The sequence below is a fragment of the Osmerus eperlanus genome, chromosome 17 (genome assembly GCF_963692335.1).
Source record: "Osmerus eperlanus chromosome 17, fOsmEpe2.1, whole genome shotgun sequence".
NCBI lineage: Eukaryota > Metazoa > Chordata > Actinopteri > Osmeriformes > Osmeridae > Osmerus > Osmerus eperlanus.
Window position 1 is genome coordinate 5,459,308 of NC_085034.1, and position 20,932 is coordinate 5,480,239.

The 20,932-nt window shown below is 48.9% G+C and overlaps 1 protein-coding gene across 5 annotated transcripts in view; it reads left to right on the forward strand.

Annotated features, from left to right (window-relative positions):
• ppfia2 (PTPRF interacting protein alpha 2) overlaps positions 1–20,932 on the forward strand; it is a 101,150-nt gene that overhangs the window by 62,628 nt on the left and 17,590 nt on the right. For all 5 annotated transcript variants that reach the window (XM_062483251.1, XM_062483250.1, XM_062483253.1 and 2 more), the window contains exons 3-13: positions 6,631–6,732; positions 8,870–9,034; positions 10,256–10,330; positions 12,975–13,085; positions 15,687–15,908; positions 17,199–17,345; positions 18,665–18,799; positions 19,710–19,793; positions 20,068–20,199; positions 20,308–20,370; positions 20,716–20,807. In XM_062483251.1, the coding sequence (XP_062339235.1) occupies positions 6,631–6,732; positions 8,870–9,034; positions 10,256–10,330; positions 12,975–13,085; positions 15,687–15,908; positions 17,199–17,345; positions 18,665–18,799; positions 19,710–19,793; positions 20,068–20,199; positions 20,308–20,370; positions 20,716–20,807 (1,328 nt within the window). The remainder of the gene's footprint in view (positions 1–6,630; positions 6,733–8,869; positions 9,035–10,255; positions 10,331–12,974; positions 13,086–15,686; positions 15,909–17,198; positions 17,346–18,664; positions 18,800–19,709; positions 19,794–20,067; positions 20,200–20,307; positions 20,371–20,715; positions 20,808–20,932) is intronic.

Genomic DNA, 20,932 nt, shown 5'->3' on the forward strand with positions numbered 1-20,932 from the left:
ATATCCACAGGCCGATGGCTTTGTTTTGTGAGTTTTGTGTATCAGTAGATGATTACTGTAGTGAATTAGCTTTGCTCAATGTGTGTATTGTTACAGCATAGTATTTGCTTTCTAACTACGGTGAGCATAATTGAAAGAGATCTTATGGACTCGTTCTGTGTCCATGTGTGTGGCCACCTGCTTGTGCACTAGTCAAACCTTTTCTGCTACAGAGACATAGTGTTAAACAGTCAACAACTGAAGTGCATTCATGGCTTCCATCCGCACCATACCCATATAATATATCTCCAAGGCCATGGATCACTGAAGCTCGATGGCTGGAAGGAAATGCTCTCCAGATGACCTTCGTGAATATTTAAAGGCTGTGGAAATGAGCCTGCTTGCTGGGCTGAACATCATCCTGCTGTGAATCACTGCCGGGCTCTCTACGGCCCCAAGTACTACTCTCTGGGCTAGGCACTCTCTGGCTCCCTGGCTCCTAGGGCCTCTCTGGGCTAGGCACTCTCTGGCTCCCTGGCTCCTAGAGCCACTCTGGGCTAGGCACTCTGGCTCCCTGGCTCATAGATCCTCTCTGGGCTAGGCACTCTGGCTCCCTGGCTCCTAGGGCCTCTCTGGGCTAGGCACTCTGGCTCCCTGGCTCATAGATCCTCTCTGGGCTAGGCACTCTGGCTCCCTGGCTCCTAGGGCCTCTCTGGGCTAGGCACTCTGGCTCCCTGGCTCCTAGGGCCTCTCTGGGCTAGGCACTCTGGCTCCCTGGCTCCTAGGGCCTCTGGGCTAGGCACTCTGGCTCCCTGGCCCCTAGGGCCTCTCTGGGCTAGGCACTCTGGCTCCCTGGCTCCTAGAGCCTCTCTGGGCTAGGCACTCTGGCTCCTAGGGCCTCTCTGGGCTAGGCACTCTGGCTCCCTGGCCCCTAGGGCCTCTCTGGGCTAGGCACTCTCAGCATGCCTTGTTCGCTGGCTCCAAATCCAGATCCAGGTGGCCATAGATGAGGCCTGACTGTTACAGAAAGTCTTGGAGTGCCTCTTCTGTATCAGCTGTTTCCTTAACCTGCAATGAACACAGTCCTCACTACTGTAGAAATATGTAGCACAGTCCTCACTAGTGAATGAACATATAGTGTGTCAAGCTCATGATATCTTTGGGTTGTGTAACAGTACTGGGTGATGGGTAGTGACAATACTGCGCAGTGTTGTCTTACTTAACTCTCTGAAGATTATGCAGCCATCTTGCTGTACATTTGTTGCAAATGCAGCACTCCTATCGATGAGACCCACCTCATCCTGCATTTATGAGCTGCTTCTGCCCTCTCCTTGGTCTCCAGCTGTAAATATAACCAGGCTTATGAAATATTAAAGAATACACAGTGCTGCCTCCTGTGAACCGACGTGAGCAGTACAGTTCCTGAGGAGGACAGTTCTTGAGATGCGGCGTGTCTTGGAGAGCACACAAACAAGAGCCCGGTGACACGCGGGCGACGTTAACCCGTGTTTCTGTCTCGTTGTTAAACGCCTCCGGGGGGGGGGGGGGTACCAGGCCTGCCCCTCAATCCCAACTCTGTTCTATCACGTTAAGAGTTGTGCCGTGTTTTGGAATACTCGCGACTAATGACTTTGTTATTGCGCATTTGTTGTCCACAGTTTGAGGGCATCTGGAGGTCAGACACTCATCGTGCTTGCCGTTTTTTTTTCCCTCGTCCCATCGGAGTCTTCTGATATTCAGCAAGTGCTTGGGTGTTACGGGCAATAACTTTATTTTTCATCACCCACTCTTCTCTTGAGAGGGTTGCCCTGGGGGAGGAGGAAGCCTTCTCACCTGGCGGAGCCTTTGTTGAACATCTCTGTATTCCTCCAAGCGTGTCAGTGGGAGAGTCAGTATATATATATATATATATATAGAGAGAGAGAGAGAGAGAGAGAGAGAGAGAGAGAGAGAGAGAGAGAGAGAGAGAGAGAGAGAGAGAGAGAGAGAGAGAGAGAGAGAGAGAGAGAGAGAGAGAGAGAGAGAGAGAGAGAGAGAGAGAGAGAGAGAGAGAGAGAGAGAGAGAGAGAGAGAGAGAGAGAGAGAGAGAGAGAGAGAGAGAGAGAGAGAGAGAGAGAGAGAGAGAGAGCACTGAAGCATTCTGTCACCCACGAGAGAGAGAGTCTATTCGGTATCAACTTCTAGTTCAGTTGAAAGCTGCTCTCAATTACAACAAGCATTATTCAGTGTGGAGGTACTTCAGAACAGGCTGAAACAGGTTATAGGTCATACTCTCACTGTCACACGCAAGCTCTTGGTCTTGTTATACACTGCTGCATACACACAGGACATCACACACACACTCTACATCATTTACAGCGACAAGGCTCCCGCCGTACCAATGCTTGTCAGACTGACTCACACCTCCATAGCACTGAAGCACTCTTGATCAACACCTCCTAATTAACACTTACAGGGCCTTGTAGCATCCTGGTGGCTGGGGGGGTGAAAACCCTGGGTGCTAGGGGTAGAGACCCTGGGGGGTAGAGAACCTGGGGGCTAGGGGTAGAGACCCTGGGGGTAGAGACCCTGGGGGGTAGAGACCCTGGGGGCTGGGGGTGCATACTCTGGGTGCTAGGGGTAGAGACCCTGGGGGGTAGAGACCCTGGGGGGTAGAGACCCTGGGGGGTAGAGACCCTGGGAGCTGGGGGTGCATACCCTGGGTGCTAGGGGTAGAGACCCTGGGGGGTGGGGGTAGAGACCCTGGGTGCTAGGGGTAGAGACCCTGGGGGGTAGAGACCCTGGGGGCTGGGGGGTGCATACTCTGGGTGCTAGGGGTAGAGACCCTGGGGGGTAGAGACCCTGGGGGGTGGGGTAGAGACCCTTGGGGGTAGAGACCCTGGGGGGTGGGGGTAGAGACCCTTGGGGGTAGATACCCTGGGCGCTGGGGGGTAAAAAAAGGCACACTACAGCGTGCAGAACTCCTCCACACCCAGCACACCTGAGGTGACCTATCCTGCCCATTAGAGCCTCAGTGTGTGTTTGTGTGTGTGTGTGTGTGTGTGCTTGCATGCCTGTGTGAGTTATATGTGTCCCTACGTGAGGCTTGGTAGTGCAGTCAAACCAGATGGGTAAGGTCCCTTGTGATGGCTAAAGGATCGGGGAGTATCACGCGATGATGTGCATCTCTCTCTTTCTGTCTTTCTCTTATCCTCTATCCCTCTCTCTCTCCCTCTCTCTCTATATATATTTTTTTATACATACATATATGTTATACATATATAATATTTCCATCTCTTGCTCCCACCCTCTTTCTTGCTCTTCTCTTTCTCTCCTTCTTCTCCACTAAATCTAACATCCCCTTCATCTAGAATTCATACTGAAGTTATTTCTGAAATCAAGGTCTGGACACAGGCTTCACAATAAATCGTTTTTTGTTTCTAGTTTCTAAGAGGGACAGGGCCAGTAAATAGAGAGGGGGACCCCATGCTGGGTTGCAACATTTGTTATACCTACTTTGTTGTGTGCTGTGTGTTTTATGAGGAGTTGTGAATTACCACAAAATACCTTCATCTGACCTGCAGAATCTGGGAACTGACAGTATCATTTTGGAGCTAAACCTGTCTGTGACAGTGAGTCACAATTCATCTATATATAGCTTGTGGGTGACTTGAATGACTCATATCTATACTGCCACCTGTGTTCCCTTGTAAGAGAACACCAAAATCACCAGGTAGAGCTTTCTAGAAGCTTTTCCCTTCCTTGTTCTGTAGAATTGCCTGTGTACGCCATCCGAGACTGGCAGTTTGCCCTCTCCCTGCCAGCCCCACCGTGTCAGGGCCTGGCTCAAGACCTTGGCTCTATGTCTCGGCACGGAAGTGATAATTAAAGAGACTGACAGGAGGGTGAGATGAGAGAAAGAGTGAGTGAGAAAAAGAGATATAAATAAAGAGACAGAGAGAGCAATAAAGAGAGAGAGAGAGAGAGAGAGAGAGAGAGAGAGAGACAGAGAGACAGAGAGACAGAGAGACAGAGGTGGCAGTGCAGGGCTTACCACAAGGCGAGCAAACACACTCAACCCTTTGCACAGATCCACCATGCAGTACTTGTCAACGCTCCGGTTTATCGAACGTTTAAAGCATGTCTTCCTAATTGTTGTCTTGGTTACCGGTTTGAAGAGCTTCACAAATACTTAACATTTCAGATCTGTGGGGCAATTTACAGGAAGTTTTCAGATTCTCACAACTTCACTTTCCTTAGTGAGTACCAGAACAGTCTGAGAAGTGACATAATGCCCTTTAGGGGGTCGTTATTAAGAAATATTTTTGCACCCCCACGGACGTGTACTGTCTCCTTCACTTTATTTCAAAGAAGGGATTTGAAGGAAGACAGCTGGTTTCCAGTTGCAACAGGACTAACACTATCTGAGAACACTGACGATTCCCAAAACCAAGATTAGGAAAAGCGCAGACTCCATGATGCCGTGCTTTTTAAAATCGATTTTATAACTTTAAGTGGGCTTAGACTTTGAGTTTAGCTGTCATCTTTATCCTGTAATGATCTTGACAACCATATATCCAACCATGAACCCCAGCCAGCTCTGATAACACTAAAACCACTGGGGAATGAAGACCCTAAGCTGTCAAGCAGCCCCTGGGGAACTGACACCAAGCCTCTACAAACCCCGAAGACACCCAATCCCAAGCGGCTATCATACCTCAGTCTGACCTCTGTGGAGCAGGGAAACTTGTTCCCAGTTTAGCCATCACTGAGGAGGCAGGTAGGACAGAGGAGACATGGGAGCAGATAGCAGTGTTCGGCCTCCAAGTCGTCGTGTTGACTGTAGCCAGGTGCTGGGAACCACGTCTTCAGTTATGACTCTTACTGTCACAAGGACCATACGGTAAAAGGGACGGTGGGGGGAGTACTGCACCAGACTCATCTTGTATGTTTATTTGGCCGTAATGCGCTCCATTCCCTGACATAGACTGTTGTGTGTTAAGGACACACACATAAACACAAACACTATACAAACACAGACGCGTACACACACACAGCAGATATTGACTTCTCATTTCCCCTTCAAATGAGAGAGTGCCCTCACGTCACTCAAAGTCACAGATAAAGCATCAATACCAAACAGTTTGGGTATTTGATTTCCTTTAACCTGGCCGGCGACTGCTAAAGCAACTCCACTGCCACCATCTTTTAGATTTATGACCACCTTCACTAAGGCTGAAGGTTTGATGTCTGTTATATGGCGCTGGGACGTACAAAGGTTGTTTACTAAAAACATGATAGGGGCCGGATGGAGACGGCAGGCAGCACAGGGCCAAGCACAGAGCAGTGACTGGCATGGTGCAGAACCATAGGCCTCAAAGGCCATTACAACTGCCCCGGTAATGAGGGCGCAGGCAGGATACCCACGGAGCCTGCCCTCCTGGATGGAACTGGCCTGTGGGCTCTGGATGGTTTCACTCCTCGTGTCAATTATCCATCTGCTGAGAGACGGGTATCGCCGCTCATGCGGAGCGAGTTGGGGGAGGGAAAGAGTGAGAGTAGTAAATGGAGGGTGAGGGAGGAAGAGATGGGGAGGAGGAAGGAGAGAGAGAGAAATGGAGGGATGCTTCTTGGCACACAGAGAGGTAAACTAGGGGATAGCAGTTTAGCCTAGTTGCAAAGTTTCTACTTTTTATTCTGCTTCAGTGGTTTTGATATCTGGCTTCCCTGACTGTATTCTACTGCAAGAAAGAACTGCAAAGTACAATAAGGCATACATTTGGATTGGATTGTAACATGCTGAGTCGGTGGTTCGATCCTAAGTGCACATAATAATAAACATGCGACGCTATTGTTGATGTATAGCTGAGCCTCTCTGAGCCAGCCTGTACCATAGCTGGTAATGTAACATGGCCCCCTAACACTACATGGGATCCTATCAGCACTCTTCATTTTGCTTAGTGCTGACAGGCATGTTTAAGTCCGCCAGGGTTAGCCCCCACGCCACACCGCCGCACCGCTGTTCCGCGCCCAATCCTCTTACAGCTTCTGTGGACAGATTACCATTAGCACATCCAATCCTTTTTCATTCTCCCCATGCTACATTGTCACTCTTTCCCAGAATCCCCATAGTTCTGAAAACACCTCTTGAAAACATTAAACTCTCCAAAGAGAGATGGTGAAGCAGAAGCCGAACTTAACGCCCCCGTATTAAACTCTAGCTACGCGCTGAACCTGTGGACAGAAGGAAGAGATCTAACATCTTTTATCGGGGGAAATGAGTGGATTATTGCATACAGAGAGACGTCCACGGAATCCTAGCGTTCTCTGTCGAGTGGATATGGAGTCATGTTTAAGCAGTCCCTTAGTTCCATAATACATCACAGTCCCTGACTCTGTACACAGAGGAGGGGGGGTAGAAACCCTTTTCATCGTGACTGATAATCTTGGTCTTCTCCAGACAGATATATTGCAGTCTATGGATGACTATTTTGCACTGGCATACCAGCCGGATGTGTTCTTCATCGATGTGCAGTGAATGATAATGTTCTAGCATGTTGGTTGGTCTGTATTATGTGTATTCTGGGAAAGAGTGAACATTTGTTATGTGTGTAAAAACTCGATATGCACTGTAGATGACCCAGGTCTGTCCTGCTTGTTGTTGTCCAACAGGAGTTTGCAGCCCTGACCAAAGAGCTGAATGTCTGCAGGGAGAATCTGCTGGAGAAAGAGGAGGAGATCTCCGAACTCAAGGCTGAGAGGAACAACACCAGGGTGAGGCCCACATACACACACACACACAGAGGTACACACTCACACTCACTCAGATACAGACAAACACACACACAAGCATGTGTTGCCACAGGTCCGATCTATGAGTCTGGGTGCTCTGCCAGGGGGGGGGGGGGTGTTAACATTGCCATCCAGTCTCATCACTAGAGAGAGAGATGAGGTCTGGAGAATAAGGAAAGTCATTTTCACTCTCTCACTCATCATTATCACCTTGAATTCTCAGCAGGGTACAGGCCTGCACCAAGACTTTTAATAGACCTTCTCTAGGAGGTTTTAAAGTTCATAATTAAATCTTAAAAGCTATGCACATGCAATCAGTGGAGTTGGGTGCTGGAAAACGATATTAACTGATTGCTGTGTACTTTAACAGAACTGAAAGCTGTAAGGCACTGTGGATTTACATTTATTTGCCGTGTGTACAGGCTTAAGCACTTGCAAGTAAATGTGAGCAGACTGTAAACCAGGTTAAGGTAGGACAGGATGAGAGAGGATCGAAGAGTGTTGCTTATTATTATTCTGACTGGGTGTCGCCTTAGGTAGGGCTGAGGCCAATGTGTTCGTTCTCTGATTGATTAAACGGAAAGTAAGCATCTCAGCTTGCTAGTGAGCGTGTGTCTGTCTGTTACCGGAGGTTACAGTCTACTGGCAGCCCTTCAGACATCCACTCAAGGACGTATGGGAGAGGCCCTCTCAACAACCCTTCAGCTGATTTCAAGAAAAAAAAGCTGTCTGCATTTTCTTCTTTAAGTTCAGGTATAGGCTAGAAAGTCAGACAACTATGCCCCGTCAGATACCTGCCTGATGCCTGAAGTTGCTTTTGGGTAGTGTCGTAGTAGTAGTTGTAAAGCACAGGCTTAAATCACGGGGTCAAACATGCACAAAACAATTTCACAACAACTAGTGTGTCATTTATAATCCACTCATTTCATTCTGAGATGCATGTAGAAATGACTCCCATCCAACAATAATAATTGACTGAGAATCGTAACACTACGAGTGATTGGTAAGACTGCTGAAGTAGGTTTTTGGTAGCTCTCTTTGGTTTCATAACGACGCCAGTCTGAACTCTGTCTGGATCTGGTGGTGTTCCACATCCACGTGATCCAACCCCAGCTGCAGGCGACGTCACAGAGTTGTAGAAGCTTAGCTTAGCTTTGCGTTGACACTGTGGTTTACGATGCTCTCAAGAAATAGGTCAGTGTTCCCGTGCCCAGGAAGACTCCACAGCAGATATTATTGCCTCGTCTCACATCATTAGCTTGTGGTTAATTCCCATAAGGCCAGCCCTGAAAGGGAACCACCAGGAGAGCAGAGAGCACCATAATAACAGCTTGATCCTCATTCCCAGGCTAGCATTAGCATCTTAGCATTGCACCATGATATGTATTGGGGGGCCCTAGAGTTGCCGGCCACTAGACTCAGCTATGCAGTCTCACCTTGAAACCTTACTCTGTAGTTATGCATGTGTGCCAAAGATCAATAAACATTATTCCCTCTTTCTCCATGTCTCTCTCTTTCTCTTTCTCCATCTCTCTCACTATCTCTTTCCATCCTCATCTTTCTCTATTTAGCTCTCACTGTCTATCTGTCCCTTCTTTCTCTCGTCTCCAATTCTCATTATTGTTGACTCATCCCGCCCCAATTTCAAAGGAAGTCTTCTCCCCCAGCCCTCCCGCTCTGTCTTTGGGCCACATTCCACCAGCAATTGATTGGGCACGGCACCTAGAAAAGCCCTAGCGACTAGCTAACCACATTAGCATAATCTCTTTGTGTGCTGTCCAGAGGGTTCCAATTTGTATAGAGTGCCTTTATTGTTCCCAGCTCCGTAATTGATTTGCTCATGGCAAATGCTATTACACTCTGAGCCTACTGTTCTATGTCCCCCCTAAATGAACGGTTGACAGGTACAAGGCTCAAAATATCTTATCAGCTTTGATAGAGACATGCCAGAAAGACCTTTATTGAGTTCCAACAGAAAGGGCAGTTACCGAATGTATTCACTTGTTATTGTAATGAGGATCATAATGATGACTTTGATGAAGATGAGAATAACGACTATGATGATGGTGATGATGACAGTAATGATCTTAATGCTCTTCTGTCCTCCCTGCCTCCCCAGCTCCTCCTGGAGCACCTGGAGTGCCTGGTGTCCAGACACGAGCGCTCTCTGCGGATGACCGTGGTCAAGCGGCAGGCCCAGTCTCCCTCGGGAGTGTCCAGCGAGGTGGAGGTCCTGAAAGCCCTGAAATCCCTGTTCGAGCACCACAAGGCTCTAGACGAGAAGGTAGGGTCCACGCTGCAACAACACAAGCACCCAACTGTGGAATGCCTCATCATTCAGTTATCCAAATATCATACTAATTTAGTTCTCTCCTACTCCATTTGATGTCCCATTTTGTGGACGGATAGAATTACAGATTACAGTTTAGACCTGGACTGACTGAGAGAGCTGGCTCAGTTTGGGTTGATGATAGCACAAGGAGATAGATGGCACTGTCATCACAATGGCCTCCCCGTTTTTGCTCGAGCCGTTGTTCTGCGATTAAACCACTTCCCCTCCCACTGTCCCTCCGCCCGCTGCTCCCCCTGGCCCCAAAGCCTGTTGATTTACGACCCTGGCCCCTCGGTGGCGTATCGCCCTTGCGCTGTTGGGATCCACCCAGCCCCCACGTCAGCAGCCTCCATCAGTTACAACGCCTCTCGCATGGCGGGCCGTTCAGGGGAATAAAGCCCTTTTGATTCATGGGACGCTTTCCGCCACTGCGTCGGTCGGTCGGCGGGCGGATCGTCCTGCGGAGGGCCCTGGCTAGCCTGTAATCCCAGGCTCAGCATCCTCGGAGGTCTGCGATCCTATTGGGCCACAGGATGGCGTGTCTGCCACACGAGTAATTGCTCCATCAGTACCCCAACAAATACATGAACACGGGGAGGGGGAGAGAGTAAGTCATAAATTTCCTTCCCTTCAGTGGAAGTGAGGGGAAAGGGAAAACCTGGTGTGTGTGTGTGTGTGTGTGTGGGGGGGGGTCTCTCCTTCCAGTAAAGCGTGCTTTTAAAAGCGATGAAAGCCCTCAGCCCTGGACAGAAGCTGAGCGGGAGCTTCAAAGGAGACATAAAGTGTTATTGTACGGCTGAGGGGTTTGAGGAAGAGGAGACGAGGAGAGGGAAGGAGGAGAGGGAAGGAGGAGAGGGAAGGAGGTTTTGATACCCAGAAGGAGGCTTTGATACCCAGCTCCCCCATCATCCCCCTAACATGTCATCCCAGCCCCGTATCAAAGCCAGTGCATCCCTGTGTTGTCACACTCTCACACCATCCTTGGAATACACCTTGCCACTAAATACTGTACATAGTGTGCCAATGTCATGTAAGGTCATAATAATAATGTATTCACTTAGCAGACGCTTTGACCCTGTGACGTCTTGATCTGGGGTCAAATGCTCTACCACTGACATTTGCAAAAAAAGACAGACTCTGACATTATTCATGTTCGTGTTGTTTTACTCCAAGGTGAGAGAGAGACTACGGGTGTCGCTAGAGAGGGTCTCTGCCTTGGAGGAGGAGCTGACAGCAGCCAATCAGGAGGTGAGATTCGGATTTACATTCATTTGCATTACTGTCATCTGTTCTGTATCCAACTGGAAGGATATGGATTGATGTGGAAAATCCCCCGTCCCTTTCTCCTGTGTGTGTGTTCTGTGTCAATCAATGAAGAAGATTAGATGAAGCAAAGGAGTGATGAAACGTCTTTATTTACACACATGACAGCAGATTAAAAGCAATTAAAAGCCATCCATCAAGGGAGGAATCGAATTACATTGTGACTGTCAGATCCAAGAGGCCATCTCCTGGTTAGGGTGCACTTGTTCTGCTTCCCAAAAGGGCCATGCGACACCACGTGACGTGACGGGGGGGGGGGGGGGGGGAGGCCTGGCCTTGAAAGATGAGAGCTGTGCTCGTGGCATTAGCAGTTTGGCCTCACCCTCCACTTCTCCGCCCTCTCCCTGCCAGGCCTCCACCAGGGCCCACGCCAGCGCAGGTCTGCCAGTCCAGATGGTCGTGTTCCAGCTGAGCGAGAACCTCAGGCTGCCTCACCGCGGGAGGCATGCCAGCCCCCTTCCCCTGCCCTAGACCCCAAGAGGGAGATTGGTGGGGGGGGGGGGGGGAGAAGATGGAGGGAGGAGATGGAGGGAGGGATAGATAAATGGGGCAGACGGGGGGGGGGGACGACAGAAGGCACACGTGACAGAGAGGGAGTGAGTCAGCTGGAGAGATGGAAGTAAAGTGAGAATCAATGTTGAATATTAGCATTGGAAAATTAAAGACAGAGAGAGACAGGAGGGATGGAGAACATGGAGAGTAAGATGGAATACCCTATCAAGAGAGATGGGGGAACATGGGACGGTTTTCTGAAGTCTGAGGTGTCTGGTCTCTTGTGAAGTCCTCCAGTTCACTAGTTAGGGAAATCCCAGGGTGTTACCCACCTTGTACATGGAGAAACACCTGCTTCCACTTGAAAGCCAATGGGTTCTGTGTGCATGTGTGTGTGTCTATTTGTGTGTTTGTTTCTGTGTGTGCACGCCCTCGCGCGTACCCTGTGTGTCTGCTTGCTGGTGTTTCTGTGTGATTGATCTGAATTCAAACACATTGCACCAGGGAACAGCGTTCTCCAGGCCCCTCACTTTGACGAGATCTATCTTCCTCACACGCACTCTCCCACCGCCACATCGCCCTCCAATCTCTTCTCCTCACCTTCAACAGTCGTGATGGAGAAGGATGAAGGCTTGGTGAAGAAGGGCCATTTGAAAGGCCGTCTGAGGCCATCTCCTTATGCGCCAGCCAAACACTCTCTCCCTCTTTCTCTCTCTACCTCTCTCTCCCCCTCTCTGTGGTTCTGTGTGTCTCTCTTGTTTTCTCTCTCATTCTCTCTCTCTTTCGTTCCTTCCTTTCTCATGGTGCCTCAGATGCTGGGCTTTGATGACTCCAGATGAACGACATCAAAGGGAAATAAGGAGCACTTTCATTTTGCTTCTGGAAACTCCTAATTTTTCTAATTTGAGAGCAAGAGAGACAGCGAGGATGAGGATGGCATCTATTATTTGTTCTGTGGCTACGTGTGTGTGTGTGTGTATGTGTGAGAAGAGAGACAAACAGAACACCAAAGTTTGATCTCAACAAGAGAAATGACAGAGTATTCCGTATGCTCCCTGAAAACATAGGGAGTCTTAATTGCGCTCATTAAATTGACAGAGGGGGTGTTGGGTGAGAGACAGCATGCAGCAGCAGGCAAGTTTAGTGTCTGCCTGTCCAATCTCTTGCCAAAAATAAAGTTCAGGATGATTTCATGTAAAGTAAATCCCTGTCATTTGAATCCATTTGCCCTGGCCCTCTTTCCCCTATGTGCATGTAGATTTCTACTGTAGGTGTTGTTAACATGGTCTTATTCAGCACTATGTAGGGCCAGGGAGCAATGCTCCTGTTTCCAGGGAGGTTTGTTGCAGATGCAACAACTTGCTTACAAAAACAATGACACACAAGCTCCTCAGTTGTTTGCTGTTAGGCAGTGTCAAAATAATTCTGTAAAACTGCTTGAATAAGTGTTTTGCGCTGTCCAGTTTTGAGGACAATTACTCCTTACAGTACCCAACTATTTCTTGTCTCTCTCTCTCTCTCTCTCTCTCTCTCTCTCTCTCTCTCTCTCTCTCTCTCTCTCCCTCCCCCCTCTGTCTCTCTCTCTCTCTCCCTATCTATGAAAGTAATAATCACACATTGCTGTGAAGGAAAACCCTAATTACGCTTGCTGCCTGTAACCCCTGGCAACATGGTTGTTGGAGTGTACGCCAGATGGTGCAGGTGATAAAGAATGGAAGACGAGGTCGGCTGAGCGGGATAATTATAATCATCGTGACAAGACCTGTACACGCACACTTAACATGGCTTCACGTCGTGTTCCGGAAATTCCACTACTAACTTTAATGAGCATTTGCAGTGTGAAAGTGTGTGTTGCGTAAGAAGTACCCACTTGAAAATATACCGCGCGTGTGTCAACGTATGCGTGCGGTCCTGTGTGTGTGTGTGTGTGTGTGTGTACATAATAGTCATGCAACAGGAGAGCGTGAATGATGATGATTTGATGGATTGAAGTGGATGTTTGCAGACGTGGTGCCACAGTGCCACGGCCTCACGCTCCAGTGCTGAGGCTCGTCTGCTCCCTGTGTGTGCCACACAGATCGTTGCCTTACGGGAGCAGAATGCCCACATCCAGAGGAAGGTGTCTTCGGGAGACGGCAGCGAGGAGTCGCTGGAGGGCAGTGATGCTGGACAGAAGGTCCATGGCAAGGTGGGCCTGCCTTTCCTCTTCTCTACTATCTCTGGTTTACTATAGTGTACCATGCGGGTTAACATTCAATGACCTTGTATGTCAATGTTGAAATGGTACCGTACCAACCCTCTTTAAAAGTCCTTTGGCTAGTCTAACAGGCATCTTAAAAGACATCCACAGTTGGCTTACTTTAATTGCTATGACCCCATTATGCAGCAGACCCCATATATCTGCATACATCTGAATACTAAATGCCCTTGGATTACTAACTCAAACCCAGATACACTAATTCCTCTCAACCCTTCGTGATTAGGAGGGCATGAAAGACGCCTCTCGGTACCTTGAAGCCTTCTCGCTCCCCGGGCTCTCCTCTTTAGGATGCAGATGGCACGGAGACTGTGTAACTGAGACGGCACAACAACAGAGAAGAAGGGGATCAATGTGAATTGGATTCGCGAGCGTAGATCCCCTCTGTTTTGGGATGTGGGTTGAGTACCGGGGGTTGTGGATGAGCAGTTTCTGTGCCTAGAGAAGGAGAGGAGGCAGGGAAGGCAAGGAGAGGCTGCATCATTCAGCCTGACCGGGCAGGAGCCCTCTGTGTACTGTCCCTCTCTTTGCTAGAAAGTGTGCATGTGTGTGTGCGTGTTTGCTCGTCACTCACTGTTGACGAGCTAGGTGCGGCAGGCAGCCTTTTAAAGTGCCTTCCAGGGGATATGACACAAATAATCTGCAGGGTCACTTCTCACCACTTCTCAGCTCTCACCTCCTCTTCGGTGGTCCTTTGAGAGCCTTTGACTTGAGTCCCCTGCTTGTCACTCAGGCGAGTGACAGGTAGAACGGAGACTACATTACCCATGTTGCATCACTCCCTGGAGAGTGGAGCTAGATCTTCCTGACACATCTGCGGATGCAGTCAGAAAGCTGGGGATTGTAGTTTTACTCTCTATGTACAGACCTTGTGCCTGGTACCAGGCACTATAAAGATTTAACAATTGTAGTGAGACTAAGGTAGATAGTTCAGAAGCTTGTGTTTTAAACCTGCCGCTGATCTCTGATTGGATTCAACAAAGCCTATGTCAAGAAAAGAATAGTAATAGTCCAACGTAATAAATGTGGCAGTATTAAACGGGCCATCAGTCCTGGGCTAAGCCGAATGTTGCCATGCCAGATGGGGTTTCTTTGCCAGCAAGCTCCTAAATAACTCCCCCACATGTTTTTATTGGACATCCACAGCAGCATAACTCTTTTTCTTTGGAGAAAGCTACAGGATAAATCCTCATAGTTATAACAGCGGGGCGGTGTTCAAATCAGAGGTCGGATTGAGAGATTCTTTATCACGGAGTGAACCATCGATCACAGGCAGCATGGAGGTAGGGAGGAGACACGGAGAGAGAGGAAGAGGAGGAGAGAGGGGGATACAGAGGGGAAGAGGGACATAGATTGAGGAATACAGTTTGCGCCCCTTATGCAAGCCAAGGAGTTTTGATATTTACTGCAAGTCATTCCTCACAGGAGGCACCCTTGATAGGATGCTAATAAAGTTGTTTTTGATGTTGTGTTCCTGCCTGCGGTCCCTCATGCAGCATGTATAATCCTAAACCTTGGATCTCTCTCGTACTCTCTCCCTCATCCCTCTCTCTATCCCCCCTCCCTCTCTCTCTCCCTCTCTCTCTCTCTCTCTCTCTCTCCCTCTCTCTCTCTCTCTCTCTCTCTCTCTCTCTCTCTCTCTCTCTCTCTCTCTCTCTCTCTCTCTCTCTCTCTCTCTCTCTCTCTCTCTCTCTCTCTCTCTCTCTATCCCCCCTCCCTCTCTTTCTCTCTCTCTCTCTCTCTCTCTCTCTCTCTCTCTCTCTCTCTCTTGCTCTCTCCCCTCTCTCTTTCTTTGTAGTTGTCTCTCTCTCTCTTGCCCCCCTCTCTCTTCCCCTAATCAACCTCATGCAGAGACGCCTGCAAGCTAGGCAGGGTCGGAACAAACTTGCCATATTCATAGCCATATTCTTAATACAGACGGTCACACCCACACTAGTGTAGAAGTCTGGGGGATGCTGTAGTCCCTCTGTCAGCCCCCTCTGTGTCTTTGTCTGTCCAGATCCACACTGAGGCCAACACCTTGAGCTGCTCAATATGTTAGAGTCTTAGCCTGTCTATCTGCACTGCTCTCTCTGTGTCTTTCTATGTCTCTCCATGTCAGTTTGTCCCTAAACACCAATGTTCCCTCACTGAATGAATTGAAGAGTCTCTCTGGGATACATTAACTCTGCCATTTGACACGTTTTACCCCACAACTGTCACTCACATGGACTAACTTGGACCAGAAGTACCAGGTCAGCTGAAAAGTAGAGATGGCTGAAATCAGAACCCCCTCCTGAAATATCTCCTTAACCAACCACAACCCTGTTGCTCAGTGGCCAGTTGACTAGCAGCAAAGCATTTAATACAAAACTGTTACTGTTAATATATATGGGTATTGATCTGGGGAGGAGCATTTCCCCATGCAGATCAAAATGTCTGTTTCACATCCACCTCTATACGTTGCATCCAAATACATACCATGAAACGCATTATAAATGAATCTGAATGCTAAAAGAATCCATGATTCTAATCAGTCCCCCTCCTCCCCAGCGGCTGTCTAATGGCTCCATGGAGTCGGCCCACGAGGCCAGCCAGGTGGTGGAGCTGCAGGACCTGCTGGAGAAGCAGAACTACGAGCTGGCCCAGATGAAGGAGCGAATGTCCTCCCTGTCGTCGCGCGTCTCCGAGGTGGAGCAGGAGCTGGAGACGGCCCGCAAGGATCTCAGCAAGTCAGAGGAGATGAGCAACAAGTACCAGAGGGACATCAGAGAGGTGAGAGGCTACCTGGGCCTGCACGCACACACACACACAGGCATGCTCACACACAAACACACGCTCACACACACACGCACAGGCATGCTCACACGCTCACACACACACACGCACAGGCATGCTCACACACAAACACACGCTCACACACACACGCGCACAGGCATGCTCACACACAAACACACGCTCACACACACACACGCACAGGCATGCTCACACACAAACACACGCTCGCACACACACACACAGGCATGCTCACACACAAACACACGCTCACACACACACGCACAGGCATGCTCACACACAAACACACGCTCACACACACACGCACAGGCATGCTCACACACAAACACACGCTCACACACACACACACACACAGGCATGCTCACACACAAACACACGCTCACACACACACGCACAGGCATGCTCACACACAAACACACGCTCACACACACACACACACAGGCATGCTCACACACAAACACACGCTCACACACACACACACAGGCATGCTCACACACAAACACACGCTCACACACACACGCACAGGCATGCTCACACACAAACACACGCTCACACACACACGCACAGGCATGCTCACACACAAACACACGCTCACACACACACACGCACAGGCATGCTCACACACAAACACATGCTCACACACACACGCAAATACACACACAAGGAGACAGGAATGCCAGGAAAACATCAAAGGAGTGGGAGCGTGCACAGGTATACGCTGGTGTGAAAACACACACACCAACACAGGAGACACACCACACACACACACACACTGGATGCCCCTGGGTGACATCAAAGAGTGGTAACAGTTGTCTAACCAGCTGGTACACATCACACACACACACACACACACACAGACACTTTAATACACACACTCAATTTAATCTCAAACCACAAAATATAGTGTCCGCATTCATCTGTAATGGTTTTTGGAACAACATTTAAAAATCAAGCTTGTCAGAAATGATCTCACTCCACGTATAGTAATGGCCTCAGCAGCACTTTTCTGTAAAATAGACCAGCCATGATAGCAACCCATCATTATGAGAACAGTCATTAACTTGTAATCTTAGCCACGTTTTAAGAGTTGTCAGGGTGGGAAATTTGTGGAAAATTACAAATTGATGTACAAAGTTGTTGATGTTCCAACTGCTTTTGTGTGTGTGCGTGCATGTACGTTTGTGTGTGTGTGTGTGTGCTTGCCTGCGTGTGTGTGTGTGTGCTTGCCTGCGTGTGTGTGCTTGCCTGCGTGTGTGTGTGTCCCTGCAGGCCATGTGTCAGAAGGAGGACATGGAGGAGCGTATTGTCACCCTGGAGAAGCGCTACCTCAGCGCCCAGCGAGAATCCACCTCCCTGCACGACATCAGCGACAAGCTGGAGAACGAGCTAGCCAATAAGGAGGCCTTCCTCCGACAGGTAGGCCCCGCCCACTACCACCAAATGAACATTATTGGTTACTGAACACAAAACTGTTCCAACGTCCGTTGGACAGAGGAAGTGTACGGTATGTTGTTAGTTTGAGTATATATTTGACAAACATATACATGTAGGTCTTGGTGTTCTAGAACCAAAGTACACTGTGAATAACTGTGTCCTGCTGTGGCCTCAATAGGCAGGATATTCTACCCGTATGTTCATCCTCCAGGGGTAAACTGCCTCGCACTGAATCATGACAATTCATTTTGGGTGGGTTTTTCAAGAGGCAGGTGGGTCTGGCTACTGAGACTTAATGGACAAGCGAGGTAGACATGCTGTGAATAGCTCCCATAAGAGCGATCTGAACGAGTGCACCTTGACATGGCTTGACATGCACCACTGTATTCAGGTTTAGGAATTTTGATTGGATGAAATCTATTGAATTACTGTGATTATCTGCATACTGGAGATGTTTCTCAAAGTAAAAAAAAAAAGTGAATTGCAACAAAACAGATACAAATGCCAGCTGGAGTGTAGGAAGATTGCTTATATAATATTGTAATGCTTAATTACACATACACGGACACACACACATAATTATGCCATTCTAGGCAGAAACTACCAAACTCCCCAGCCACGGCAGACTACCTCTGAGCCTCAACCAGAAAGAAATGACACCCCATTTAGCATCCTCCCCAGAGTCCCTCCAAAATAACCCTCAAACCCCCTCCAAATATGGCTCTAGACTCTCTCTCACACACACACACACAGACACACACACTCTCTTACATGTTGCTGTTCCAGTAGTCTCGCCCCCAGGGGTCTGGTTGCCGGCGTTTGATGATAAGCCTCCGAGGGATGAAGTGGGAAGATGGAGGGATGGAAGACGAGATGAGGGAGTGATGGAATGAAGGAGGAAGATGGGGAGATGAAACCTTCTTATGTGTTTCCCAAGCCAGAGGGACTTGATAAGACCCACACAGTATCTCAGAGAGCCGCGTTCCAGGCCCTGTGCCACCCCCTGTGCCCACCCAACCCACTCATGTCTAATTATTGCATATTGGGCTGCCAGGGCCAAAGCTACAGGGACCTGGGCATCTGTCGCTGATGGAGAGGGCTACCAGGAAGCCTGGAAATAGAGCAGCTCTGAGGAAAAGTCATGCTCACAGAGTGACTGTGTGTGAAAGGGCACCCACTGTGTGGCCTGACAGATACTTGACAAGGCTACTGTGCTCTGGTATGTTTCCTCGATGCATGTTTGTGCGCATGTGCGCATTTATATATGTGTGTGTGTGTGCCTGCTGTGTGTGTGTGTGTAGATGGAGGAGAAGAACAGACAGCTGCAGGAGCGATTGGAGCTGGCAGAGCAGAAGCTGCAGCAGACCATGAGGAAGGCTGAGACTCTGCCAGAGGTGGAGGCTGAGCTGGCTCAGAGGATAGCAGCCCTCACCAAGGTAACACACACACACACACACACACGTATAAGCACGACCACATGAGCACACACACGCATAGACACATACAGACACACACACACACACACATAAACATAAACCACCATGCATACACAGGGGTTACAATCACACAAATACACCTGCAATATACTGTGTATATATATATATATATATATATATATATACACATCACCTCTGACTACTGGATGTCTCCCTCTCCTCTCCTGCGGTCCTGTAGTTTGAATCAATCTCCGTCTCCTCTCCTGACGATTATCACTTTGTCATGAAAGCTAAACTCCCAGACATGAACTCCATTCTTAGGAAGGTAGTCCCACAGGAGCACACAGCAGCACAGCTATGATGGCTAGCCACAGCAGAACACCTCGGATTTCTGTCTAGCCTGTGGTGTTGTTAGGATTTCTGGAGCTGTTGTTTGGAGGGTTTTGGATGGTGGGGCTATTTGGTTCTCTCTTGTGTCTGTTAGCAGTGTGGGGAAGCTGCCGGACACACCTGGACATGGCTGGTCTGTAGACAAACTGCTGCAGCTCTCCATCACTGCTCTCTCTCTGTCTCGCTGTCTCACTCTCTTGCTGTCTCTCTTTCACTCACTCACTCTCTCTCTTACTCTGTCTCGCTGACTCTCTCTGTCTTGCTGTTTCTCTCTCTCTTTCTCTCTTTCTCTGTCTCGCTGTCTCTCCCTCACTCTATCTCTCTCTCCCCACCGGCCTCCCTCCATCTCTGCTCCAGTTCCCTGTCTGCTGAGTTCTGGTTTGGGGGATCTAGAGGCTTTGGCTTGGTTTTGTTGCTCGTGTATTGTTTGCATGTGTTGCCATCCATTGCTGCTAAACATGGCTGCCTATGTGTCCCCCCCCCCTCCCCCCACGTCTTGTCTGTGTGGTGCCCCCTGCAGGCAGAAGAGCGCCACGGCAGCATTGAGGAGCGCATGAGGCACTTGGAGGGCCAGCTGGAGGAGAAGAACCAGGAGCTACTCAGAGTGAGTCAAATCCAGGGAGAGCTATGCTAAGCATCGCAAGGCTCTGCTATGCTAGGCTAGGCTACAAGCCACCTGTTCACTCTCCATGGGTTGATTAGCATGTTGGCTAGGCCAAAGAAGGCTGTCATTGACATGACCTCACAGAGTGAACGGAGTTTGAAGAGAATGACATTTTGCGCCGCTTGAGACATGTTCTGCACAGTAAGAAATAAGAGTTCTTGAGGTAGCCTCGTGGTCCTAAGTCACTGTGGTGTGTCTTCTCTGCAAAACTCAGGCTCGACAGAGAGAAAAGATGAATGAGGAGCACAACAAGCGTCTGTCGGACACGGTGGATAGACTCCTCACAGAGTCCAACGAACGATTGCAGCTCCACCTCAAAGAGAGAATGGCGGCTCTAGAGGAAAAGGTCCAAATGGCCCCCGAGTCAATACACACCTGTCAATAACATGTCCCTCTGATTTCTTTAAGGAAACAGCTATAGATTTCCTGTCAACGGTGCCTTTTTCTCTTTCAGAATGTTTTAATACAAGACTCTGAGGGTTATAGGAAACAGTTGGAGGATTCAATCCATGAAAAAGTAGGTCAAACTGATTTCAAAACTGATTTTGGTACCCCCCCCACACATCTATACACACACACACACACTGTAATTTTAAAATTTTGCATGAGGTTGGCTTAACAGAGTGCTTTTTAATAGTGAGATAATGATGTGACTGTTGAGAGCGAGCTTCATTTTTCACAAACCCCTGAACACTGATTATTCACAAGCTTTTCTCCGGTGTAGATAATGTCATTCAGAACTAGCTCTGGTATTAAACCGGCCCGCGATGTCTAGCGTCATTGCATTAAACTGTCAAATTGTCCCGTAGAGCTGTTATGAGCAGAGGTGTTGATGAGACCCACTGCTTCCTGTTTCCTCCAGACTCACCTGGCGGATGACATGGACAAGCTGAGGCTGGAGCTGGACCAGTTCAGACTGAGAGCAGGCTCCCTCACGGACCCCACCCTGTCACGGTGCGCTCCGTGTGTGTGGCCACTGCTGAAGACATCACACAGATCTAGTGAGCAAGCACTGCCCCTAACTAGAGGAGTCACGTGTCTTTGTGTGTGTGTGTGTGGTTTTGTGAGCGTGCTTGCAG